Here is a 27,856-nt window from a genome sequence, read left to right as displayed (position 1 = left end):
CTGATAGAAAGTGAGTTCCTACAGGGCAGAGGCTGTAGATTAGCCATGTTTTATCCTTAGTACCAAATAGAAAAATCCTGGCTACAAAATAGGTCCTGGTAAGATTTGTTTGAATTGATATTGAACTATCCAAAGAAGACAATTCACATGTCCAGTGAAAAGGAAATAAACAGGAAAGGCAGAGTCCATTAAATTCACCCCAGGCCCTTGAATTTCTTCCTTTCAGACCCCATCACCATAGACATGATTTATTATGTACATAGTTCATATGCTACTTCCACCTCTGAGAGCCTCCTGACTTTCCCAGGTTCATTTCCCTGCACTTCCAAGCACTTTTCACCTGCCAAAGCCTTCACTCACTTCACTCTTTTTTATTTTAAAATTAATTCTGAAGGGATGAGATCCCATCTCATGTATCTTTGAATACACAATGCCTAACAACCATCAGCCTGGCACAAAGCACACATTCAATGAATGTTTGTTAATTAACAATTTATTAGACTTGAGAATATTCAAGAGATTATAGTCAGTTTGTGTTGTTTCTATGGGAACCAAGATGAAAGCCAGAGTGTCTTAGGAGCCCTTTGTCTTCCTGATCAGTCCTTCCATGATGTCCCACTGCTCCTTGGTGACCTGACACAAAAAAGAAAGGTCAGTTTAATGTGGTCCTTGCATGCTTTTAAAGCTTAGTATCCTTGCTGCTAATATTATATTATATTAATTATATTCACAAAATGGCATTACCTTCATCAGGTTGTTGAATTCCCCTGAAATAAATACTTCTTCTCCACCATCAAATCTAATGACCTGAAAATAAAAAATTAAAAACTCTGAAACTAACTCCTTTTCAAAGTTTCTGAATCATTAGCCACTTCCTCATCCTTAGACCTTTCAACCAAATCCCAAATTTTAAAGACAGAACTGATTAAACTTCATTTATTTTCTTTAGAATCCTCTTTCCACCATTTCCACAATTACAAATTCTATCCAGTTCTAAGGAACTTAAAGGAACATCTACCAGAATAATTTTCATTTAATAAAATTAATGTATCAATTAATCAATTCCATAGACTAAACGGTGTATATTAATATTTTGATATTATTTAAATTTAAATAAATATTTTAAATCGCATTTACATTCAACCTTGTCAGGACTGGTTTCACCACATGCCTCCCTCCTCCCGCAACATCCACCTCCGTAAGGTGAAGAGAGAACAGTGCTCACAGCCCCATTGATCCAAGAGGCATAATCGCTGCACAGGAAAGTGGCGAGGTTGGCAATCTCCTCCACGGTCCCCAGCCGCCCACAGGGGATTCGGTGGACCATTTCTTTCTCGAATGTTCCCATCGGGTCCAAACGGCTAAAGGCACCCTTAGAAATTAAAAAAATAGTTAGATTTTATATTTTTAATGCAACCCCTTTCCGATTTAAGAAATACACTTGCATACAGTGGAATGTTACTGTGGCAGCCTGCTCATACCCTAGGCCTCATAAGCAACAGAGAATTTTGCCCAATTCTTCCACATTAACTTTAGTTCAAACAGGTCATGTTATCTTACATTGACCTAAAAAAATCACCAGGAAGTGTAACCTTTTTAACCTTAGTTTCTTCATCTGTCAAATTAGGACACCTGGCTCAGCTACCTCACACAATTGTCATAAGCATCAGATGAGAAAGTTATGACAGTATTCTGATGTGCACAGGCCCAGTGTGTGGGGACCAGGGGCCCTGTCGTGTGACTTAGCAAACACAGAAAGTGACTCAAGTAGGAAATGTTGACGAGGAAATTACTTTTCTTCTCAAATAACAGGAAAGAAGAACACAAGTATGTAGGGATAATTCAAGTAGATCCAGAGAGAGGAAAACCGTAACTAAATTTGCCAATAACGTAATGGTGAGGAGCAGACCAGAGTGGGGTAGAATGTGTCCCAAGGAACAAAAGGCCTGGACTTTGCTACACTTGAGCCTGGAGGTGACAGCTGTCCTCAGTGACACGATATGACCTGTGAGCCGCCAGCTGTCCCTGGGCAGGTAGCAGCATCTGTGACAAAGAGGGCGCTGGTCCCAACCCTGGTTCTAGGAGTCTCTATACTTGGGTTTTCTTTCATCTCTTTAAAACAATTTGCTTGTTATTCATACCTCTGCTACAAACCCTGTCACGGCGTTTTTGTCTCTCTCTCACACCTTTGCACACAGTAGACAATAAATGTTAAATAAAGAGGAAGGTGCAGGGCTCCTTCCCAGATTGAGTCCTAGGAAGAAGATTCTGATGAGTTCTTCTCCGAATACTGAGCACAGAGCCTCCCTGGCCATGTGTTTGGACATAAGCTTTGAGTTGCTAAAGGAGCTATTCAGTGACGTTTTGCTCCCTCAGGTCATTTTTCTTTACGTTTTCCACCTTTTAAACTGCCGAATAAGCCAGTACAGCCATTTCTATGTTAATATTTAATAACCCTGAATCACCTACAACCCAAATGCCTCTTATCTTCCTATGTTCTGTACACCTGGAACAAGTTACCAGACTTCACCTCAGCCTTCTAACTATATCCGACCGGGACTGTCGATTCCTGCTTTACATGAAAACGAGAAGTGTCGGAGTGCTGTCATCTGGGTCGCGGGAGGGAGGAGAGCACCACCTGTAACCGCGTTCGCGCTGCGGGTTGCTGTGCGGTGTGCGCAGGGTGACTGACATGGTGGGGTGCAGCCACTGGAAGGGTTTTACCAGATGGGGTCACAGGGCGTGCACAGTGTTGGAAGTGAACAGCTACAGGCAAGGGTCAGAGAAATGCTCTCTGGAGCAAGACCAGGCCTCTAGCATAAATTTCTACAGCGCCTCTTAAACTAAAAATATACATCTCCATTATTTCAAAAAAAGCACGTCAAAGTGAGAATCTTTAAAACACGGTTACACTAAGAACTACAAGACAGAAACAGGTCACTGAAGCGAATCAGAGAAAATGCCAACACTGATGGCGTAAAAGATGCCGCGGATGAAGACACTGAACTGACGCGACGCAGCAGTCACAGGGCTGGAGCCCGGCCCCCCTTATTCCTCAGACTGGGGGCGCACAGTCCCTGCCTACCACCAACACTCCTGAGTCAGGCCGCCCTGAAGGTCCCTCTCACACAATCAGAACACATCCACCCAAGTTTTATTCCTCAACCACTCACAAGGTGGTAACATGTCAACTAGGACTTACTTTGGTTTTTATAGGCCCTGGTTGGATCACGTTGAACCGCATTCCGTATCTACCCCATTCGGCTGCAAGAGACCTACACATTAAAACAAAATTTAGAACACATGTTAAAAACAATAATAACCATGCTTAGTACATGCCAGAGACTACAACCCCAGCCGCAGTTACTGTGATTGTCCCCATGTTACCGACAAGGAAGCTGGGGCACAGAGGTTAATGCCTAAGTCACTGCGGCTCAGTAGCCTCACTCGAGTTCATGCCCATAGTCACCGCTGCCCTGTCATTCACACTGCTGTGTCCGTAATCACCCTGCTAATCCACACTTCAGAACCCAGGCCAGTATCAACACTTGGCGTACAGCCACCCGAGAAGTACAGCCCACATGCCCTGGGGTTAGTCCTGCACCGACAGTCCGCCAGGTCACAGCGCTTGCGACCTCACCAGCGCTTCAGTAGGCGCGGGATGGGTTACGAAGACATGAAATACTGAAACAGGAATCGAATCAACTCTTGCTGCAAGTACAACACCAGCAGCAGACCCGGAACCTGTGTGAAAAGGCCACTGGACAAACAGGTTCACTTATTACCAAACTTATTTTGGGACTTTATATTCGTGTGTATACACTTAATCTAGTTTCAAAACATGACTTAACGTGACTTACAAGAATACATACAGTAGAAATGAGAAAGATAAGCTCATTTGAAAGTAAGAAGGAGAAAAGACCACGGATAAGGAGATGCAAAGGCACAAAGAGCAGAGCTAGCACCGCATCATACTTTCAAATCCCACATAATTACAGCAGGCGAGTCACGAATTTGTGTCCCTCTTTCCATGACGCTACACAGAAAGGTGAGCCCAGCCAGTCAATTAGCAGTGCCCATAAGAAAAAAACAAGCCAGTTTCTCAAGAGAAGCACATTGTTTTTGATAAATGATGGAAAAGCATTTCTTCCAAGATGTATAAAAGGAAGATTGTGTAATAAAATACTGTCCTTAAGGCAATGCCCCCTTGCAACCGATACAAGGGGATACGTTTTCTGAAACTATAACACACCCACTCATATGACCGCTTGGAGTCCCTTCAGCGGCCAGTTCTGGGGGTAGGGGTGTATACATCCAACAGTCTGTCATCTGACTTAATCCTTGGGCAGTCAGAGCAATTGGTGGCCTGTGTGTCTTTTGGACAAATCATACATAAAAATTGCTTCTCTGCTCGATGCTCTGACAGTTCATGACCACACCTCCACTGGGTGCATCTTCTGCATCTACTATAAATGCTGGGGATGTGGTATCTTCTCGCTCAGCAGAATTCCTGAGCTGAGCAGACTGTAGTCCTGTGAGCTACTGAGCGACCAGCTGGAAGACGGCCCGGAGGAGCGGCGTCCCTCCCGCGCGACAGGACTGACGCTGGTGCACTCACTTGTGCAGGGCTTCCACTCCCGCTTTGGCAGAAGCACTGGGCACCACAAAGCCCGAGCCGCTCTCCGCATAGATGGTGGTGATTGCAAGAAACGCTGCTCCTGGAATTTTAAAAGCACAGGCGATTGATAATACAGATAAATCTGACATTGTTCTTAGCAATATCCTTTTTAAAAAATATGTTCTTATTGATTTTTTAGAGAGAGAAAGAGAGAAACATCCATGTGAGAGAGAAACATGGATTGGCTGCCTCCCACACGCCCCTACTGGAGATCGAGCCCACAACCAGGGCATGTGCCCTGATGGGGAATCCAACTGGGACCTCTCAGTCCATAGGACGACGCTCAATCCACTGAGCAATACCAGCCAGGCAGCAATATCTTTTGGACATGTCTCCTTGGGCAAGGGCAACAAAAGCAAAAATAAACACATGGGAATACATCAAATTAATAAGTTTCTGCACAGCAAATGAAACCATCAACAAAACAGAAAGACAACCTACTGAATGGCAGGAGATAGTCACAAATGACATATCCATTGAGGGGTTAATATTGAAAATATATAAAGAGCTCATATAATTTAACACCAAAAGCCCAGCAGGTGTGGCTCAGTAGATTGAGTGTCATCTCATGGACTGAGAGGTCCCCGGTCAGGGCATATACCTGGAGTTTCAGACACAATCCCCATTAGGGGGTGTGCAGGAGGCAGCCTACCAATGTATCACTTTCACATCGATGTTTCTCTCTCTCTCTCTCTCTCTCCCTTCCTCTCTCTCTAAAGAATAAACAAAAAAATCAATAATTTAACCCCAAAAAACAAACAACCCACTTTAAAAAATGGGAAGAGGTAAAACCAGATAAAGACACTACAAAGAAAGAAAATTACAGGCCAATATCCCTGATGAACATAGATGCCAAAATCCTCGACAAAAACTTAGCAAATCAAATCCAGCAATATATTAAAAAAATTATACACCACAACTAAGTGGGATATATCCCAGGGATGCAAGGCTGGTACAATATTCATAAATCAATAAATGTGATACACCACATAAACAAAAGGGAAGATAAAAATCACATGATCATATCAATAGATGCTGAAAAAAGCATTTGACAAAATCCAACACCCATTTCTGATAAAAACTCTCAGCAAAGTGGGAATAGAAGGAAACATAGTAATATTGTAATAACTATGTATGGTGCCAGGTGGGTACTAGACTTATTGAGTTGATCACTTTGTAAGATATATTTCTTGTTTTCAGTGATCTAGAGATTAAAAGAAAAATTCGATATTTATCCTGCCCATGTCCTTTGTGACTAGACTCTTAAATAAAACCCCATAATAGTCTCTGTTTTAGTCTTTCCTCAGGGCAAGTTCTCTCAGCTCTTTAATAAAATTAGGTATTCTTTTCCCCACTATTTACTAATATTTACATTTGTGCACTATAGCCTAGTGATGAATGGATCTCAGCACGATATTTTCAACATCCTTCCCAAAAAGGACCAGCCATGTCCTTACTGACCTTTGTGGCTAATGTTCAGGAGTGTCCTAAGTCTCTTATTTGTTGAGTATTGTTAATTTTATATCAGTGCTGCTTAGAAACATGCTTCCACAATGTCCCTAATGCTGGCTTCCCTACCCCTGCTCAGACCACACTTCTTGGATTCTCAGGCGCCTGCTTGGCCCCAGCTGCATGCTGTCACCAAGTCCTGCCCGGCCAGCATGCATTAGAGGCTGGAGCCCTCACCTAGCTGCCTTCCTAGATGCTGGACCACCTCACATGCTTCTAGCCTGCGGCCCTCAAGGGACTCCAGATTTACGCACTTTGACATACTTCAGACATCACCACACCCAAGTTCCTGGGTGTTGCTCCTGTCTGGAGTGGATCCCAGTGCCCAACTCCACGGGCCAGTGGAGCCAGGCCTGAAACCCCACAGGGTAACAGCATCGATAACTGACCGGAGGCTTGGGAGAATCAAAACTGGCTTCTGTCCTTTGAAAAGTCTTAGCAAATATATTTTTAATGAAGCTCATAGAATTTTAATCCAATGTGAGGAATAAAAATAGATCCAAGTCTGTGTTAAAATGAAAGGCAATCATGAGAAAAGAAAGGAGAAATCAGGCCCGCAGGGAAGGCTGGGGAAGAATGAGAGGCAGAGAGACAAGAAACACGGTGATGAGAGATGGAGATGGAGCGAGAAACCAAGAACCAGGGAAGAACTGACAGAGGAATAGAGATGAGTGAGATGTGGAGAAAGTCAGATGGAGGGAGAAGAGATACAGAGACCAAGATCCTGGGGCAGGATGGAGAGAGGGGTCAGCCCATCCCTCTGTCTCCCTTCCTCATCACTCATCCCATCTGAAAAATTAAAATAAAAAACAAAAAAATTGCTCCATCTCCAACCTAGATCACATCCCCTTTGTGTGATGGGAATGAGTGGCCTGGGTCTGAATTTCAGTGAGAGCCTAGAGAAAGCATGGGAGTTCTCAGCATACTCTGGTACCTTCCCAGCACCTTCTGTCTGTCCTGACATCCTTCCCAAAGTCGGGCTGCGAACTACCTGACTCCAACCACCTCTGAAAACCCAGCTCAACCTGACAGTCATCCCAGGGAGAGCTGGTCACTCCTGCCCTGGAATCCCAATGCTCTTGAAACGCAGGGATCTCGGCTCATCACAGCACATGGTAATGACCGAAGGATCTTTCCTCTGTGAGATGATGACTGTCCACGTATGGACACTGCCCCACAGGGAGGAACAGACCGTCTACCTTTCTGTGCTTTAATTAGTTGCTTCCCAATTTCCAGGGTCACGAAGGCCGTGCCATTCAGAACTATGTCGGTGATGGTTCTCCACGCGTTAGCAGACAGCCTCTCGCTGGGAGAAATGAAATTCCCTGCTGCGTTGTTTATCACAATCTAGTAGAAGAATTCGGTGAGTTAGAGGAACTCTCAGGTGAGGGGGAATATTCTCCTGCCAGGGCTTCGACTTCCGAAACCTATTAATCCAATTGGTCTGCTATGAAACACCATGAGATTTGAGCCTATGAAAATCTCCTGCTGTTGTACCAGATTTCAGAATCCTAATTCTTCTCTCAAAATCAAGGTAGAGTCTATTTTCGAGAACATAAATACAAGGCACCTACCATGTAACTATGGTTTATTTCAAGGAGTCTCAGTTAAAAAGCCTTTAATTTTGGTGTAATTTTGGTTTAACTCTCCCAGTGAAACTCCTGGCTGATGACCAGTTTCTTCACTATCAGTAAAGATCCCGCTTAGTTCTACAGCAGAGTTGATATTATTGCTGTGTGGACATATCTTTAACATAAGCTTCCCCCCAATACAGGAACCTAAGGGCAGTGACCCATCCAGGTCTTAAAAGAACCCTGGACTTCCTTGTAGGTTTCTTGTGTGTATTATTCTCCACCGACACGATCAAGGTTATCAGGCACCGCAAAGAGTACGCATCCTTTAAACTAGTTACTGTGTTCCTGGACAACTGTTCTTCCTAGTTCATACTCTGATTGAATAAAGTGAACTCCAGTTTGTTCTGCAAGACTGTAAATGCATTTTTAAAGGTTTTCTGAAAGGATATGGTGCAGCTGTCTGTTCTAATCTGGTCCCTGAAGGGACCGTCCGATGGGTGCTTCCCACAGCATCAAAGTGATCTTAGGGGGTCGGGGGGCCTCACATCAGGGTGGCCGGCCACTGTGATCAGCTCCGACACTGCCTTGTGGACCATGTCAGGATCCCGAACATCACACTGAACTGCATGAACCTGCAAAGTAACAAAGGCAAAGGAATCCCACATTTCTCAGGTTTCCTAAAGCAAGACCACGAGTAAAGCTTATTGAAGCATGTTGTAATTCCTGAATCTAGATTAAATAACTGACGTTAGTGTACCTTGTTTCCAGTCTGAGATGAAATGTGCTCTGCAGTGGCTCTCAAAACATCCATCTTTCTAGAAACAGACACATTCTGCATGAGTTCTGAAATGATGTTACATATTTTTTTTCTTTTTAATTCCATAAATTAAAAAACAAACATAATCTATAGCTTAAACAGATAATACAAAAACTACAAATGAGTCAGTTTGAATGCAGTTATCTAAAGTTGAATTCAAACAATTTTTATGATACTAGTGAATTATTTACATTTAAACCAGTCATTCTACATCTACTCACAGATTTTCATCTTTTTCTTTAATTATAATCATTTGTATCTGTTCCCAAGGCTGCTTTTAGAAAGAAAACACATTCATCATATAAGTTATATTATACTATATACTACATTTTATTTATGTATTTATTTATTTTTTGGTTAATCCTCAGTCAAGGATATTTTTCCATTCATTTTCAGATACAGTGGAAGGGAGAGAGAGAAACACCAATGTGAGAGAGACACACTGATTGGTTGCCTCCCTCATGATCCCAGCTGGGGCCTTGGATCAAACCTGGAACCAGGTGTGTGCCCTTGACTGGAATCAAACCAGGACCTTTCAGTCTGTGGGCCGACACTTTGTCCGGTAAGCCAAAATGGCCAGGGCATAGATTTTATATAGTATCTCTATGATAGAAGATTCTAGACCAAATTTATGTATATAAATGCATTATGTACATTCAGAACCTCTTACTTTGAAAGAAACAAAATAATAAACCATGAGTATAAATTATGTAGTTACAAAAAACAGACTTTAACGCTCTTAAAAATATTACAACATAAAAACCAAAAATAATTGTTCTGGCCAATTTGTATTCTAGGAAACATCTGAAGGAAATTCCTTTCGCCCCTTGTAAATTACATAGTGAGTCTCAGTCAGATTCTACTTGACAATGTTTACACTACTCAAAATAAAAGGGAGGGGCAGTTTTGACCAGTTTCTGAAGTTCAGTTGTAGGAATTAGGATATGCCTCAGAGAGAAATCCCTTCCACGTGGCCTCGCACTTCCTACATTCATCACAACCACAGATGTTTGATACATCTGCCCATCTTATAGAAAACAGAAGGATTACATCCATTATCCTTGCACACGGCTGTTCACTGAAGCAGTGATTACAATCACTTCCACTGAGAACACAGCAGCCTCAGTGTTGTACTTTTCAGCTTCATCTCCATGTACAGAAGAAAATTCTATCACTGCATTTGGGAAATGTACTCATCAGCTGTTCCACAACCAATCATTATTTCTACTACCATCCCAAGTTATAACAGTTTTTTCCAAGGAGATATACTCCAATAATGCACGTAACGGATGTTTCCTAAAAGATTAAAATGCAAATCTAACAACTCTGGCAAAGTGTTTTCAATCTTGACACACAGAATTGTCTTCCAGCAGACTCTCTCCGGGCCTTGGGAGTGACTCACCGGCTGGCTATCACACACTGAGCGCCCAGGCTGGACAGGAGACTGGTCATTCCTCGGCCAAGGCCAGTGCCTCCCCCGGTAATGAAAGCTACTTTCCCCTGGAAACTGTTAGGTGGTAGCATCGCTTTTTGAAGAGGTGGAAAGAATTTAGATTGAAAAGCATCACTGCTTTGATATAGTATTTCCGTTCCATAACTGAAAAACTAAAAGGAAAACAAAATGAATTGAAATTTGCACACATGTATTTCCACAAAGATGAATTTCAGAAAGCTTACTCTTCAATATTATGCAAATACTTGCATTAACACAAACTCCCTGCAAACATATTGGCATTGTATTTCAATTACTCTTTCCTATTGGAATGTTAAGTGACATAGTGGAATGGCTAAAATCATGGATGGGCTTTGGGGCAAAACAACATAGCAAAGAATGTTCTCTACAGTTGTATAACCATCAACAAGCGTATTAACTTCTTTGTGCCTCAGGTTCTTCTACAAATGGAGACAATAACAGAACCTCCCCCACAGGATGCTGTGAGGATTTCATGAGTTGATATAAGTAAAATACTCACAACACTGTTCAGCACATATGAGCACTCTATAAGTACTAAATACTATTATTTGCAGAGGTTTTACTTAAATATAACTTTAAAAAACTAACATAAAGCTTTTTTTTTTTTTTTAGGGAGAGGGTGAGAGAGAGAAACATCCACGTGAGAAACATCAGTCGGCTGCCTCCTGCACACGCCCTATCCAGGATCGAGCCTGCAACCTGGGCATGTGCCCTGATCAGGGATCGAACTGGCGACCTTCAGTGCACAGGCCAGCACCCAACCAACTGAGCCACACCAGTCAAGCCAAATAGATTTGTATTTTAACAAAAATATTTTAGATAAAATCACATCCCACTGTGGGAGACATTTTGCATGGCGTCAATTTTGTTATAATCTGCTCTGCCATCACCTGCCCCAAGGCAGGATATCTCTGCATTCTGCATTTCTTTATCTCTGTATTTTGCATTTCTTTAAGTAACCATTTACTCATCAGCCAGTCTTTACTGACCTTTTGTTCCTTTTGTAGTATTTCCTAGAATTGCTTCGGGCAAGCCTGGTGCTTGGCAACAGGTGCTTCTTACCCTATATATTGTACGAATTACCGCTGAATAAACGAGACTTGATCAGAATCCTGTCTTGTCTCCATTTCTCGTGTCTCTTGTCCCTCCTCATCCTCACTCCCCCCCTAGAGTCCTCGTTGCTCGACCTGCGGGACGGGTCAAGTGGCGCCCAACGTGGGGCTCCAGCACGGGGGATCCAGTGAAGGACGCCGTTCGAGTGGCCGGCAGAAAGGAAAGCAAAGGAAAAGAAAATAAAAGAAAAGAGGTAACAACGTGGGAACCTGCTACGTCTGCACCCCTCGGGTAAGTGAATGGCGATTATGGGTCAAGCATTGAGCCAAGATAAGATGTTCGTTGAAGAACTAAAAAAGGCTATCAAGGCACGAGGAGTAAAGGTGAACATTAAGCATTTGTGTCAGTATTTTGATTATATTAAAGAAGTTTGTCCTTGGTTTGGAACAGAGGGAATTATAGATCAAAAACGGTGGAAAATAGTTGGTGATGCTCTTAAAGATTATTATAAGACTTATGGACCAGAGAAGGTCCCGGTAACTGCTTTTTCTTATTGGTATTTAATAGATGAGATTTTATCTCAGAGACATTCTGATCCTCTCGTTGTCAATGTAGTAGAATATGGCGAGGGTATATTACAGAAAGAAAAAAAGGGGAATGAAAATGAAAGCAAAGAATGTGAGGACTTCATGTCATTCGATAGTGATAATGAGGAAGAAGAAACTGAGCCCACTCGGAATAAAATTATGCCTAAAAGCTCTATTTATCCCGACCTATCAGAATATTTGGAGACTGTTCCTGACGGAGGGGAGGTATATTGGGATGAATTGGTGGATGAAGCTGCCAGATCTGATTGGCCTCTTGTTTCTCAACGCCCCCCACCTTATAATAATAATTCCAGTGCTCCCCCGCTGGCCTGTCCAGTCCTTGACCCTAGAAAAGAACTTAGAGATAAAATTGAACACCTCAAAGAACAAATAAAACTGGAAAAAGAGCACCAAGATCTCATAGCCCAATTAGAAGGACTAAAAGTAGGAAAATCTAAAAAGGAGAGTGAAGTAAGATCAGAAGTCCTCGGTAATCAAAAGCCACCCATGAGGGGAGCTGTCCCAAAGATCCCTCCCCGCTTGCAACTTGCACCAGAGCTAGATGATATAGAGGCTTTTCCAGTAACAGAAACAGTGGACGCGCAAGGACAGGCTTGGCGTCACCATAGCGGGTTTGATTTTAAATTAATAAAGGAGTTAAAAACCGCTGTAGCACAATACGGAGCCACAGCCCCGTATACTATGGCAATTTTAGAATCAGTAGCTGAGAATTGGCTTACGCCTGGGGATTGGCAAACATTAGCCCGAGCGACACTTGCTGGAGTAGACTATCTCCTATGGAAATCAGAATATGTAGAGAACTGCAGGGACATTGCTAAACGCAATGTGCAGGCTGGTAATGGATGGAATTTCGATATGCTAATAGGAGAAGGAAATTATGCCAATAGTGATGCCCAAATGCAATATGATGCAGGTCTTTTTGCCCAAGTTCAGGCTGCAGGCACTAGAGCATGGAGGAAACTGCCCACCAAAGGCGACATGAGCTCCTCCCTTACTAACATTAAACAAGGACCTGATGAGCCTTTTGCAGATTTTGTTCACCGCTTAATTACTGCAGCAGGCAGAATTTTCGGTAATGCAGACGGCGGTATAGATTTTGTTAAACAATTGGCTTTTGAAAACGCTAATGCTGCCTGTCAAGCCGCTATTAGACCTTATAAGAAAAAGACTGATTTAACTGGCTATATTCGCCTATGCTCTGATATCGGGACTGCCTATCAACAGGGCCTTGCCATGGCTGCCGCCTTGCAAGGGTATACAGTCAGACAGTTCTTATCCCAACAAAACAATAATAAATGTTTTAACTGTGGGGAAACTGGACATTTCGCAAGGAATTGTAAAGGAAATCCCACTAATAACTCAAAAACTCAGACTCCAGGAGTTTGCCCTAGATGTAAAAGGGGGAAACATTGGGCTAATGAATGTAGGTCTAAAAAGGATGTTCAGGGTAACGAACTATCCCCGATGCAGGGAAACGGGCACAGGGGCCAGCCCCAGGCCCCCAAACCCAAACAAATCTTTGGGGCAGTCAGTTTTGTTCCAGCAAACAACAATCCATTTCAAACCTCCTCAGAGCCACCACAGGAAGCGCAGGATTGGACCTCAGTTCCACCACCTATACAGTCCCTTCCTACTGGAATTTTTGGCCCTCTGCTTGAAAACACATTTGGACTAATAATAGGACGTAGCAGCTCAACAATGAATGGACTACAAGTCCTTCCAGGAGTCATAGACAATGACTACTCCGGAGAAATTAAGGTTATGGTGTCATCCCCCAAAAATATTAATACTGTCATCACAGAACAAAGATTCGCTCAATTGCTGCTCCTGCCTTTGATGCCCACCACAAATAGGGCAGTATCAGGACAAAGAGGTGATCAAGGCTTTGGGTCATCAGACGTTTACTGGGCAGAGGTCATATCAGCACAAAAACCCATTATGTCTCTCTGGTTAGATGGTAAGAAATTTGCAGGGCTTATAGATTCAGGGGCTGATGTCACAATAATTAAAAAGGAAGACTGGCCTACAGCCTGGCCCTTAGACGCAACTCTGACTCACCTAAAAGGAATAGGGCAAAGTCAAAACCCAGAGAGAAGTTCAAAGCTATTAACTTGGAAAGATCAGGAAGGTAACCAGGGTACCATACAACCATATGTTATAGCTGGATTGCCTATAAATCTTTGGGGTAGAGACCTCTTATCCCAATTAGGATTAATAATGGGAAGCCCGAATGCTGTTATTACTACCCAAATGTTGAAAACCGGATATCTACCTGGCCAAGGGCTGGGAAAAAATAATATGGGTATAACAGAACCCATAGAGCCCTCCCCAAAGACTGATAGGGCAGGATTAGGCCATTTTCCATGGGGGCCATCGACACTCCTGTGACCCATGCAGAAAAGATCACGTGGCTATCCGAGGAGCCGGTGTGGGTTGATCAATGGCCTCTAACAGCAGAAAAACTGATGGCTGCACAACAGCTGGTACAGGAGCAGCTTGATGCTGGCCACATTGTCCCTAGTAACTCCCCTTGGAATACGCCTATTTTTGTCATTAAAAAGAAATCTGGTAAATGGCGGCTATTGCAAGACTTAAGAGCTGTAAATAAGACTATGGCACTAATGGGAGCCTTACAGCCAGGACTTCCCTCACCTGTTGCCATACCTTTGGGTTATTTCAAAGTTATTGTTGATCTAAAGGATTGTTTTTTCACGATTCCTCTGCATCCAGATGATCAGAGGCGATTTGCATTCAGCTTACCAGCTATAAATTTCAAAGCGCCTATGAAAAGATTCCAATGGCGTGTTCTGCCACAGGGAATGGCTAATAGCCCTACCCTATGCCAATCCTTTGTGGCTTCAGCCTTACAATCAGTTAGAGACAATTGGCCAAATATGTACATTATACATTACATGGATGATATCCTCATAGCCGGAAAAGAGGGGAGCGAGGTTTTGAAATGCTATGAGGTGATGCGCATTGCCTTACGAGACAAAGGCCTGGAAATAGCCCCTGACAAGGTCCAACTCACAGACCCTTATACATATCTTGGTTTTCAAATGCGAGGGTCCCTAATTTCCTGTCAAAAATTAGAACTAAAATTAGACAAGCTTAAAACCCTAAATGATTTCCAAAAATTGCTAGGGGACATTAATTGGCTTATGCCCTATTTAAAAATCAGTAAAGGAGAACTTAAACCCCTGTATGATATATTGCAGGGAGATGCCAACCCTACATCTCCCCGTGAACTTACCTTGGAAGGAAAACAGGCTATACACAAAGTCGAACAGGCTATCCATTCTCAAGCAACCACCTTTATGGATTACACTAAACCTTTAAAGTTTATTATTTGTAAGACTGCTCTCTCCCCTACCGCTGTTTTCTGGCAGACAGCGCCCTTAATGTGGATTCACTTGCCTGCCACACCTAAAAGGGTCATTGAGCCATATTATCAGGCAGTTTCCAATCTCATTATGATGGGCAGGAAACAAGGGAAAATGTTATTTTGGTAAGGAACCAGATATTATTATACAACCCTATACCATGGACCAAATTAGCTGGCTCATGCAAAATACTGAATTTTGGCCCATTTCCCTAGCCTCTTATGCGGGGATTCTAGACAATCATTATCCACCAGACAAGCTTATTGATTTTGCCAACAAACATGAGTTTACCTTTCCTATACTCACAGCATCTAAGCCTCTGAGAAATGCTTTACTAGTATTTACTGATGGGTCCTCGACGGGTAGAGCTGCTTACACTTATCTGGACCAAACTGTGTCATTTATGACCAGCAGCACATCTGCTCAACTAACAGAACTGCAAGCCATTGTTGCTGTTTTTTCTGCCTTCCCAGATCAATCTCTCAATATTTACACAGATAGTGCATACATCGCACAGTCTATACCTCTATTAGAAACAGCTGGGCATATAAAAAACATATCCAATGCAGGAAATTTGTTTAGGCAGTTACAGAAGCTAATTACAAAAAGAGTCCACACATTTTACTTAGGCCACTTACGCGCCCATTCTGGGCTGCCAGGACCTCTCGCTGAGGGAAACCAAAAAGCTGACCTAGCTACTCGCCTCCAGGATTCTAATCAAGTGTTTACAGCCATTGATAACAGCTCTGATAAAGTCACCCTAGCACAGAACAGTCATCGATTACATCATCTCAATGCTAAAACGCTTCGCCTCATGCATCAGATTACTAGGGAAGAAGCTAGGCAAATTGTTAAAAACTGCCCCTCATGTGCCACTCATTTGCCGGTCCCCCACCTTGGAGTAAACCCAAGGGGACTAATTCCTAATGCATTATGGCAAATGGATATTACTCACATCTCTGAATTTGGAAATCTTAAATATGTACATGTTATCATAGGTACCTTTAGTGGGTTCATTTATGCCTCCCTCCAAACTGGTGAAGCCACAAAACATGTGATCAGTCGCATACTAACCACATTTACAGTTCTGGGATGCCCACAGCAATTGAAAACCTATAACAGCCCAGGCTATACAAGTTCAGCCTTCTCCCAATTTTGCAAACGCCTCAATATTCAACACATAACAGGTATACCTTACAACCATCAGGGCCAAGGGATTGTAGAGAGAGCACATCTGTCTTTAAAGATCACCATTAATAAAATAAAAAAGGGGGAATGGTACCCCACGAGGGGGTCACCCAGAAATATTCTCTCTCATGCCTTATTTATTCTCAATTTTTTAAATTTGGACACTGATGGGCAATCTGCTCCTAATCGCTTTTGGCATACAGAAACTCAAAAACAATTTGCATCAGTACTATGGAAAGATCCGCTAACCAGCTCTTGGCATGGCCCAGACCCAGTCCTCATCTGGGGCCGAGGTTCTGTATGCATTACTCTAAGAAAATGAAATCTGCCAGGTGGCTACCAGAGCATCTGGTTAAACAGATTGATCAAGTTAAAGGAATAACAGATAACCATATAGATAACTCCAGGGATGAAAATTCGCCCTGAGAGGCTTTTCCTGTTTTTTCTTTTCAGGAATGGACCGGAAGGCTGAAATCTTACTGCTAGGGATAGTACTGCATCTTTGCCTGCTTGTGGAAGGAGGTTTGGGGCCTCCTCCACACCCTGACAAGCTCCTGAGGACCTTATTTGGCCCCCCATGCGACTGCCTTGCAGGAATGCTGCTGCTTAAAAGAAGTTTTCAATAACCCCCTTTGGAGTGGGCTAAATGGGGTGTATCTTCTCCCTTTGTTGGGCCCCTTACTTGGCCTTTTACTGATTGTGTCACTAGGACCCTTCCTCTTCAATAAGGTGATGGCTTTCATCAAGCAGCAGATAGATGCCATTAAGATGCAATCTATACAGGTCCACCACTATCATAGACTTGAAATGGCCGACAGAAGCTCACTCTAGCTGTGAGTCAATAAGCTCAAAAATCTCGTCACCTTGGTGCGCTGGGCTGGTTAGCCAAAGACGGGCAACTGGAACTCACTCGCGTCGCCAACCACCACCTAAGACAGGAACAAGGCCTTATGCTGCCTTGCTATTCCAATGACGGGTAAGGACAGGTTGGCACCGTGTGCAAGTTTCCTGACCTAAGACAGGCACAGTCCCCTCAAGGTATTATTTCGGCCTTAAAAAATTAAAGAAAAGGGGGACCTGTGGGAGACATTTTGCATGGCGTCAATTTTGTTATAATCTGCTCTGCCATCACCTGCCCCAAGGCAGGATATCTCTGCATTCTGCATTTCTTTATCTCTGTATTTTGCATTTCTTTAAGTAACCATTTACTCATCAGCCAGTCTTTACTGACCTTTTGTTCCTTTTGTAGTATTTCCTAGAATTGCTTCGGGCAAGCCTGGTGCTTGGCAACAGGTGCTTCTTGCCCTATATATTGTATGAATTACCCCTGAATAAACGAGACTTGATCAGAATCCTGTCTTGTCTCCATTTCTCGTGTCTCTTGTCCCTCCTCATCCTCGCTCCCCCTCTAGAGTCCTCGTTGCTCGACCTGCGGGACGGGTCACACCACCTTTGAATCACTGAAAAAAAAATCACCATAAATTCTTTATAAGGTTTATTAAATCAAATGCCTCTTCCTATGCTGCCTTCAGGATGATAAATTTAGATGAACTATTTCTATTATATCTAAAATAGGGGAAGGGGGAACCAAACCGATGTGAACTGAAAAATATTTACATTGCCCTATCTTATATTTTACAGCATACACTCTCACATTAATTGTGAAAACAATTGCTATCCTCTCACATTTAATTATAAGAGCAAACTTAAGTGTTGAGCATAACAACAAATAGCTAACACTCAGTAAGTGCTTCACATGTCAGAATTAGATATCAAACCGACTAACTGTCCCCACCCCATGAAGTAGGCATTTATCCCACTGTGCAGGAGGGGCCCAGGCTACAGAAGTGAGGCTCCAACGTGGCTTTATGTGGTAGCCTTGTGTACCGTCTCTCTCCACTACAGAGCTCCTACTGAGCTCAGTAATCACAGCAAAGTCATGTGATGTTCCTGGTTGGGTCATGGGTGCGAGATTCAAACTCCAGAATCTATCATTTCTTGCTAGGGTTCTCCTGCAAGCCAAGTGGGCCTCCAGGGTTGAGCCAGGACATCTAGAAACTCATCCTAATAAAATAACTAGAAACATGGTCAATGGTTTAGGATAAGGCTGCTCATCTACAGCAAACTGTACAAGAAAATGCTTATGATATGATAAGTGAAGAAAGAAATGCACAGTATGTTCTTAATTGTAAATAAAAATATATGTTTAGAAAAAAAGACTGGAAGAAAACACCACCAGGAAGTGGTGATTCACTATTTACCATGTGCCAAGGTCTACTAGCCTTTCAATGCATTACCTTATAACAATCCTAGAAGGTAAATTCTACCGTTACCCCCATTTTAAAGATGAGGAAACTGAAGCACAGAAAGGTCAAGTCAATAACTTTTACAGACAAATAATAATATGTAGTAAAGATCTGACTCAAATCTAAGATGTGTGACTTCTGAGTCTTCAGTGACCTCATCTCTAGGTAATGAGAGATGGATAATTATTTGCTTTTTCTGTTTGGCTGGATTTTAGTATTTTCAAAATCTATTCCATAAGTATCATTCAACTTTATTATCAGGGAAAAATGTGTTTAAGACCAAATTTTGAGGTGTGTAAAATAACTGGTGAAGATACATGTGCAAATCTGGTTATGCTCCATGCTGGTCATTTTATTCCTTTGACTTCATGTTTGTTGTCAAAGCATTTTCTTTCCATATCCTTTTGCCAAAGCATGACATCCACGCAGCCCACAGTAACCCTTCTCCACTAAGTGGCAGCTTTCCTAAGGCTGCCCCTGCTTGCAGAGCTGTCCCCTTGGGGAGATGAACCTGGACATTTCCACCAGTAGGCTGGCGAGATTGTCATTGCCAAGTGATAATGAAAAAATGTGTTCTCATTCCACAGGCTCTACAACGAATTCTTATTTATTTAGTGTTGATTTGTATGGGGAATTTGATGTGGTGCTTTATGAAAGATAAATTAAGATACTTGCATATAAACTTTTTTTTTTTTTTGGTTTCTTTTAAGACATTTCTCAATTTCCTGACAGGTTGGCAAAAGGCTATAAAGGTAAAAATAATCACATTTGATAATAACAATTCCTACCAAGTGTCTATAATGTGACAAATTACGAACCAGTACCATCTCACCCACTGTATCTGATTTGATCTGCTCAACACTGATCTTGACTCCCCTTTTCCACTGTGAAAAGTAAAGAAATTGATATGCTCTTTTATTTTATTTTATTAGAAAGAAAGACAGAGAGAGAGAGAAACAGAGAGAAAGAGAGAGAGCGCAAAATATCAATGGGCTGCCTCCTACCAGGGATCAAGCCCACAATCCAGGCATGTGCCCTGACCAGGAATCAAACTGGTGACCTATTGGTGCTCAGGATGATGCTCAACCAACTGAGCCACATGAGCCAGGGCTTGATATGCTATTTTAATTCACATTACCTTCTGATAATTCTCATCACATATGCTGTTGAATATTAATTTTGAGCCACCTGTTTGCCTGAAAGCAAGTTGACTTCAACATTAAGGTCCATAGAGATGAATTCACGGGATCTTGTATTCAATGTCCTCTTCCTACAAAGAAGGATCCCAAATGAACTGAAATAGCATTCTGGCCATTTCGTTGGAGTCATAAATACAAAGTAATTAGTCTTTTATAAATTTTCAAATCTCACTTTGTGGTTTTTCTGGATATACATTGTTTTTAGAATGGAAATAACACCTTTCCTATCAAGATTGATTTTTCTGGAGATCTTTAAATCTCTAAAATTCTTTAAACGAGTCTTCCAATTGTGGCAATACAAATTTATTTATTTTTTTAAAGGTAAAAGTTCTAAAATCTCCCAGAAAAAAAAATTAGCCATCATCTGCCTCCCTGTCCACATCATATAAACTGTATCCTCACCATTATAGCTTCTGGGAAAGGGATCCTACTTCTCACCCTCAAAATGCTGTTCTGAGAGTCTTGACCATCTATCTCTTCCCTAAAAGATGAGGACTGAGGTCAACGAAATTTATTGCTAAGTTACTTAAGTATTTTGCCTCATCTAAAATGTCTAAAATAAACATCTAAAATAGAGGTCGATTGGTGATCCTAGACCAGATGTCTTTTCTTCAGCCTGCTCAGTGTTTTTTAAAATTTGAGCCAACATTTTGACACTAGGAACAATCAGATAAAAATAAGCTCTACCAACACTTAGGTCCACCTCCCTACCTGGCTGAGTTCATTACCCCTTGAGAGCGCTGTGCAGCCCACTCACATCTGCAGAAAGAGCCCTTGCACTAGATGACCTTTCAGTACGGGGCCTTTAGGGACCTGAGGCATGTGAGTGTGTGACTCCTTGTCTAAATAAAACCCAAGAAACCAATACAAAAGAGAAGGGGGGAAAGCATGGTATACAGGGTGTGGCAAAAGGTTTACAGTGGTGAGTATGCAACACACAGACTTTATTCTTGTAGTATTATTTATTAATTATTGTATTATTTTCCATACCAACAACTGTAAATCTACTTTTGCCCCACCCCGTATTTTTACACCATCAAGTTTCATGTAAAACATATTTCTAGTCCTGGCCAGTTTGGCTCAGTGGTTGAGCGTCGGCCTGCGGACCAGAGTCCTGGGTTCAGTTCCCACTAGGGGCACATACCACAAAAACAAAACAAAACAAAACAAAAAAATATATTTCTGTAAACATCACTGTTTAATGTGTTAGGTGTATGTTAGGTGTATTATTAAGAAAATCCAGTTTCAAATCAGTAAAAACCACATAATAATAGACTCTCATCTGGAAGTTATAGATCCAACTAAGTAAATATTTAAATAGCTTAGCTATTTTCCCATCGTGGTCATGTTACTATTGACTGAGCTGCCACATTAAAATCCCATCCCTCAATGACATCAATGTCCTCCAGAGTCAACAATACAGAAATTAGCCCTGGCCACTGTGGCTCAGAGGGTTGACCATCGTCCCATGCATGAAAGATTGCTGGTTCGATTTCTGGCTATGGTCTGGGTCTCCAGTAGGGGGTGTGCAGAAGGCAGTCAACCTATGTTTCACTCTCACATCAATGTTTCTCTCTCTCTCTAAAAATCAATAAAAAATATTTTTTAAAAAATACAAAAATTAAGCTCGTTAGTGTGGCATTCAAGCTGTTGGACAACATAGCCTCAGTCCCCCTTCCCCCAGGTCCCTGGGTAAGGGAATAATCTGTGCTCACCAACCCCCCAGCATCCCTGACATTTTCACCTTCTGGCCTTTGCTCTTGCTTTTGCTTCAGCCTCAACCACCCACTTTCCTTCTCAACCTGGAAAAATCAACCTTCAAAACCAAGCAAAAGTGTCAACAACTCTGTTGACTTGTTAAAACTGGTACCGCTTTAAAAATGGGCCAAATGACCCCTACTCTGCACCAGGGTGACAGGCTTCCACACTTGACTGTGACACCAGGAAGGAAGAACTGCCTCATTCCCACAGGATGGGGTTCCTGGCACCCAAGCATTCAGCATGTACTTGTTTGACTGCAACACTGATGGCCAGGTGCCAATGTCATGCAAGCTGCGGGACAGCAGACAGGTAGAGTCATGCAGACATGTGATACAAATGCAGCTCTTTGCCACTTGTTTCAACAAATTAAAAAAGGTTATTTCCATTGATTTTAAAGAATGGCAACTTGAAATTACTGTACATCTAAGAAAAGAAAATCTTAAGTCTGTGGATGAGTATTAAGAAGTCATTTGCAAACAGAAAAACTAAGTAATGAGCTTTAAAAGGTAATCCACACAAAAAAAATATATTCAAATATACTTATAGCTGAATAAGCATATTTAAAAGAAAGGAAGATATCCTTTTCCTCTTATCAGATTATTGAGGTTCAAAATTTTATAACACATGATACAAGAAACAGGTTATTAAAGTCACTCTTAGAATTGGGACAACTTCTCTGGAGGCCAATTTGGCAATGTTTATTAAAATGTTAAATATAAACACCCTTTGGGCCAGTGATTCCACATTAGGAAATTTTTCCAACAGATATACTCACTCATTTGAGGTGGGGGAGAGAGGGGAAGAAGCTATGTTCAAAGATATCCATTAAGATGAAAATAAAATTAAAATAGCAATTCTATTTACAATCACACCAGAAAAGACTAAAATAGTAATAAATGTAATAAAAGCAGTGCAAGACTTGTAGATATCTTGTGTTCATGGATTGGAAAATTTAATTTGGTTAAGATGGCAAAAATCCCCAAATAATCTGTAAATTCCATTCCTATCAAAATTCCAGTGGGCTTTTTGCAAAAGTTGACAAGCTTATCCTAAAATTTATTATTATTATTATTATTATTATTATTATTATTATTATTTTTATCCTCGAGGACATTTTTCCATGTTTTTGTTCAGATAGAGTGGAAGGGAAAGAGAGGGAGAGAGAGAAACATTGATGTGAAAGGGACACATCGAGTGGCTGCCACCTGCACAACCCAACCAGGGCCGGGGACAAACTGCAACCGAGGTACATGCCCTTAGTGGGAACTGAACCTGGGTCTCTCAGCACCGCAGGCCGACGCTCTAACCGCTGAGCCAAACTAGCCAGGGCTCATTATTATTTTTTAAGAACTCAGAAATACGAAGGACACAAAGCAGCACAACATATTCATTAAAGCATTGTTTGTAACAGCAAAGACTAGGAACCAAATCTGAATTTCCATAGGGGATATAACCAATCAACCAGGGCCCAGGCATATGACAAAATACTGTGCATCTATTAAAAGCTAGAACTCACATGCTTAATGGAAACATTGCTATATTTATATTATTTATTCAATCACTCAACAAGTATTTGCTGAGGAAATTGTGTTAAGAAAAACGATCCGTTTAGGTGGTTTTTTGGTTTTTTCTTAAGTGAGGATATCTTCATATATATGTTGATACACAGAGAAATTGTTGGAGGGACCACAAGAACCTATTATTCAGAGAAGTAACCTCTTGGGTGAGGATATTACAGTATTGTCACTACTTGCTTCTGGATGGTTGAATGTTCGATATGTTCATAAATTTTTCATTTCAAAGTTAATAAAATCAAAGTGCATATGCAAGCATACAATATAGGAAGGGCATAGAGGAAGCAATGCTATAGCAAGAAAACTAGCATAGAATCAGGGTCTTAAGGACAAATGTCCTATGTGAAGTGCAAGTGCTCCCTATTCCACAACTAAGTGTGAGCACAGGTGCTCCCTAGCCCACAACTAAGTGTGAACTATGTTTATAAGACAAAGGAATATTACCATATCCATTTTTTTTTTTTTAAGTTTCTAACTACCGGTTGGTTTAAATCAAAATGAATACTTTTTTCCAGATCAAATTTACCCTGACTGAAATTCCCGTAGTGTTTTGCAAACCAGGCCTTAACTGTCATATAAAAGGGTCAGCTTGGTAAAGACTAGAAAATTTTATTTTCCAAAGGATGACTTTGAAAAATGAACATCTTTGTGTCCCTGAAGCAACACATACAGTCTGTGCACACAGTAAGCCTCCAATAACTATCTCCTGATTAATCCTGTCCAGTCGCTAGAAGGCACCGTCTGTGCCATGCATGCATTCTTGTCAATGCCCAGACCACTGCCAGGGCAGCACAGTGGACATGGTTCACAGCTGGAGGCATCTGGAAATACAAGAGACAGCTAAAGGAGACGCTAATGATGCTCCATTGCAGAAAAAGACAGTCTTACAGAATGAGGGACTGTTCCACCCACTAATGCCAACAGTTTGTAAATGTTCCAAAAATTAAAGAACTCAAACTACCCACACCATGGCTTGCTACAGGTCGTGTGAAGCTCAGGCTCTGTGCCTGTGAGGATGGTCTGAGCTCCTCCACCCGGCTCCTTGACCCAGGCACTGCACTGATGTTGTAAGCTTCTGCAGAACACAGACCTCATTGCCAGAGCAACAGGAAGGTCCAGCTGAGGAAATATAAAAGGAAGTTAGCTGGACTCCAGTCTCCAGTGGCCAGGCTGAAGTACGCAGCTGTTGCCAGTAGCAAGGCAGAGATTACACTTTTGAGTAATGACACATCTTATAGCAATGACCATGGGACCTTGAAGAAGTAGTTGCTATGTATTGCAGGGTGTACTTCCTGTTTTTTGTTAGTTATCTGTCTGCAGTTAGGTGTAGACCCAACAGATGCTTCACGAGTGCGACACAACACAGGGAGTTGAAGTCGAAGTGATGAATTTGCAGGCAGATTGAAATTTTCAGCTGGAGTTTTCACTCCTGCTGGCCTTTCATTCATGTCATCTCTTATTTATCATTGTCACATTAGCCTAAACTAACATGACTCTTTTTTGTTAGTCATGTTAGCTAGAGACAGCACCGTGTTCTTGAAATGGGTTTATTTTGATCAGATGAAAATTCTTGCCTCCAGGAGGCTTATATTCTGGAATTTTTTTTTTTTTATCCTCACCTGAGGACATTTTTCCATATTTTTATTCAGCTAGAGTGGGAGGGAAAGAGAGGAAGAGAGAGAAACAACAACGTGAAAGAGACACATCGAGTGGCTGCGACCAGATCGACCCAACCAGGGCCGGGGACAAACTGCAGCCGAGGTACATGCCCTTAGCGGGAACCGAACCTGGGTCTCTGTGGACCACAAGCCAATGCTCTAACCACTGAGCAAAACCGGCCAGGGCTTATATTCTGGAATTTTTAACTGGGTAAATAAAGATTTTGTAGACTTTCCAGTTAGAAAAGAAAAACACAAATAATGGGGGATGGGGAAATCCAGCTGGCCTTACACTTCTCCCTGACAACAGTCAGTATCAGAAGACAATGAATGTTTAGAAGGAAAAATAAATGTGATATATCCAAACCAAATTATGCCCATCCACCTGTTCTTTTACCAGCACAGACGGATGTCAGGAATGACAGTCACCAAATGTTAACCATACTGCCCGGCCAGTGTGGCTCAGTGGTTGAGCATCAACCCATGCACCGAGAGGTCACCAGTTCAATTACTGGTCAGGCACATGTCCAGGTTGTGGGCCCAATCCCCACTGGGGGGCATGCAGGAGGTGGCCAATCCACGTTCTCTCTCATTGATGTTTCTATCTGTCTCTCCTTCTCCCTTCCTCTCTCTCTAAAGTCAATAAAGAAAAAAAAAAAAAAAGTTAACCATACTGTTTCTGGGTGGCCAGTGTGGGGTCATGTGTTACTTTATTTTGTTTTATTTTAAAATTCATTTAACTGTATTACTGTATTCATATTGGCCAGCTATCATTTTAATAAATGTAATAAAGTTATTACTGTTGATGAGAAGAAAAAAACAAAAACAAAAAACACCTGGCCATGTGTATCACAAATATCAAAAAGTCAATCTACAAAAGGAAGAATGGCAAGTTAAAAAGAAGTCTCATAAAGTAAACTTAATCTTACCACATGAAATGGAATCTATTATTTTCTATTTGATGCCAATTTATTTTTTAGACTTACTTTGCTTTTACACTAAATTGATTTTAAGGTCCACTCAAGGTTATATCATCCCTAGCTTTAAAAAAAATACATGGGGCTCAATGGCAGTAGATACCTTTTTCAACCAAAGAATGCTAAAGAATGTCCAATATTTAGTAGGCACTTAATTAGCATTTCCTGATAAACAACTAGATGAGTGAACGTTTTCCTTAATAAACTTTAGAGCAGGGTTTTAATTTAATTTGTTTTCATCTTTGTCCCCAGGGCCAGGCACAGAGCCAGTTCTGAATAAATGTTTGTTTTATAGCTAACCACACAATTTAACATAGCACTTCTTATATAGGATGTGTAACAAAAGTAGCATTTCTCTGGATCTTGGTAACAATAGTATCAAAGGAAGGGTTTTTAATGTATCAAGCTGTATCTGCTCACAAGTTCCAGCTTCCCAGATGTGTAGACTAATCTTTTCCTAGGAATTCAAACTCAGGGACCCACCACCCACCGAAACAGGGCCTCTGCTTCCAAATCCCTATCCTCAACATTTATCTTAAGCAAAGGAATTTCAGAATTGTCACATTACAATTAATGTTTAAACAAGCCCACTTTTCCCCTCTCAACCTGTACTGTCTAATGGCATCAGAAGAGCTGGGAAGCAGTCTGTATGGCCTTATTAATGCAATCCCAAATATCTGTTGGAGACTATTCTACTCCAGGGCTGTTGTAGGATTTAAAAGAGAAAGGCCTGAGAAGGAATCAGAAACCCAGAAATCATTAGTCTCTGGTAACCGATCTGTAACCTAAATCTTCCCAGGTAGAGGGAGACAGTATTACCAAAACTAATCTTAAAAGAAAGTTGTGGCCGTGGCTGGTTTGGGTCAGCGGTTAGAGCATCGGCCTGCGGTCCAGAAAGACCTGGTTCAGATCCTGCTAAGGGCACAAACCTCGGTTGCAGTTTGTCCCTGGTCCTGGTTGGGCCCTGCAGGAGGCAGCCACTCAATGTGTCCCTTTCACATCGACGTTTCTCTCTCTCTCTCTCTCTTTTCCTCTCCCTCCTTCCCACTCTATCTGAACAAAAAATGGGAAAATGTCCTGGGGTGAGGATGAAAAAAAAAGTTGTGTGCCCTGGCTGATTTGGCTCAGGACCATAGAGTCACAGTTCTATTCCTGTCAAGGGCAGGAATCTCTTGCAGTTTGATCCTTGGGCTGGTCGGGGTCAAGCAGGAGGCAACCAGTGGATATGTCTCTTCTCTCTCCCTCCCTCCCACTCTATTTGAAAAAGAAAAATCACTGGAAAAATATTCTCAGGTGAGGATTAAAAAAAAAAAGAAGGAAAGAAAGTTGTTACTAATGTTACTTGGAAGACTCAACCTACAATGCCCTTGTGTTCACCTTATTTGGAATTTGTCCTCGTTTTTCAAGAAAGAATATCTATTTTATTAAACTACCAAAAGTGGTCTCACAGTTGGTAGGTTATTTTTGTACCGGGTTACTGAAACTGTGCTTCTTGGTTTGGTTGCGTCTGTCAGGATATATATTTTATTTAGTTGGGGCAGGGGCCACCGTGGGCACTGTCACCTTCCCTGTTCCGCGCCTCCGCTGCCCTCGGCGCCTGCAGCCCTCCACCCGGGCACCTGTCTGGACGCTGAGGTCTGGGGGGCACAGAGGGGCGCCGCCCAGCACCACCTCCAGGTGGGGCGTCCCGACAGGGGGGTGCTGTTCTTTCTCGTTTCAGGTGCATGTGTTTGTGTTAATGTTTAATCGCACAGATAGCACGAGAACAGTTTTCCTCATTAAAAAAGGGCCGCAGATAAGGCCAGCGCGCCCGGCCCTGCCTCCGGCCGTCCCAGGACCGCGTGCACACGGTCTCCTATGTCCCAGTCGGCACACGACAGCCCACGGGACGACCCTGAGAACCCCGGCGCGTCCCCACACGCCCCGCGCCCCGGAGGCCGGCAGAAGCAGGGTGCTCGCGGGCATCCGAGCCGGCCCCTCCAGCGCCGCCTTACCCGCTGAGGACCGCGACCTCGAGCAAAGGAAACCCGACCCAGCAGCGCCATGGCGGGAGCAGGACGCGTCCGGGAAACGCGGCGCGGGAGAGCGGGGGCGGTG

At 42.3% G+C, this 27,856-nt stretch overlaps 1 protein-coding gene across 1 annotated transcript; it reads right to left on the bottom strand.

The window, feature by feature from the left end:
- Window positions 1-511: 511 nt before the first annotated feature.
- On the bottom strand, window positions 512-27,856 carry DECR1 (2,4-dienoyl-CoA reductase 1). Its single transcript, XM_036264049.1, has 10 exons — window positions 27,754-27,856; window positions 9,981-10,183; window positions 8,519-8,576; window positions 8,307-8,393; window positions 7,387-7,534; window positions 4,619-4,718; window positions 3,203-3,275; window positions 1,226-1,372; window positions 745-807; window positions 512-633 (listed from the first exon to the last, which is right to left on the bottom strand). Exons 1-10 carry the CDS (start codon window positions 27,802-27,804, stop codon window positions 574-576), a joined length of 990 nt encoding a protein of 329 aa, XP_036119942.1. The 5' UTR covers window positions 27,805-27,856; the 3' UTR covers window positions 512-573.

The sequence above is a fragment of the Molossus molossus genome, unplaced genomic scaffold, assembly GCF_014108415.1.
Source record: "Molossus molossus isolate mMolMol1 unplaced genomic scaffold, mMolMol1.p scaffold_m16_p_16, whole genome shotgun sequence".
NCBI lineage: Eukaryota > Metazoa > Chordata > Mammalia > Chiroptera > Molossidae > Molossus > Molossus molossus.
The sequence above is the reverse complement of the archived record's forward strand: the minus strand, read 5'-3'. Positions and strand labels throughout refer to the sequence as shown.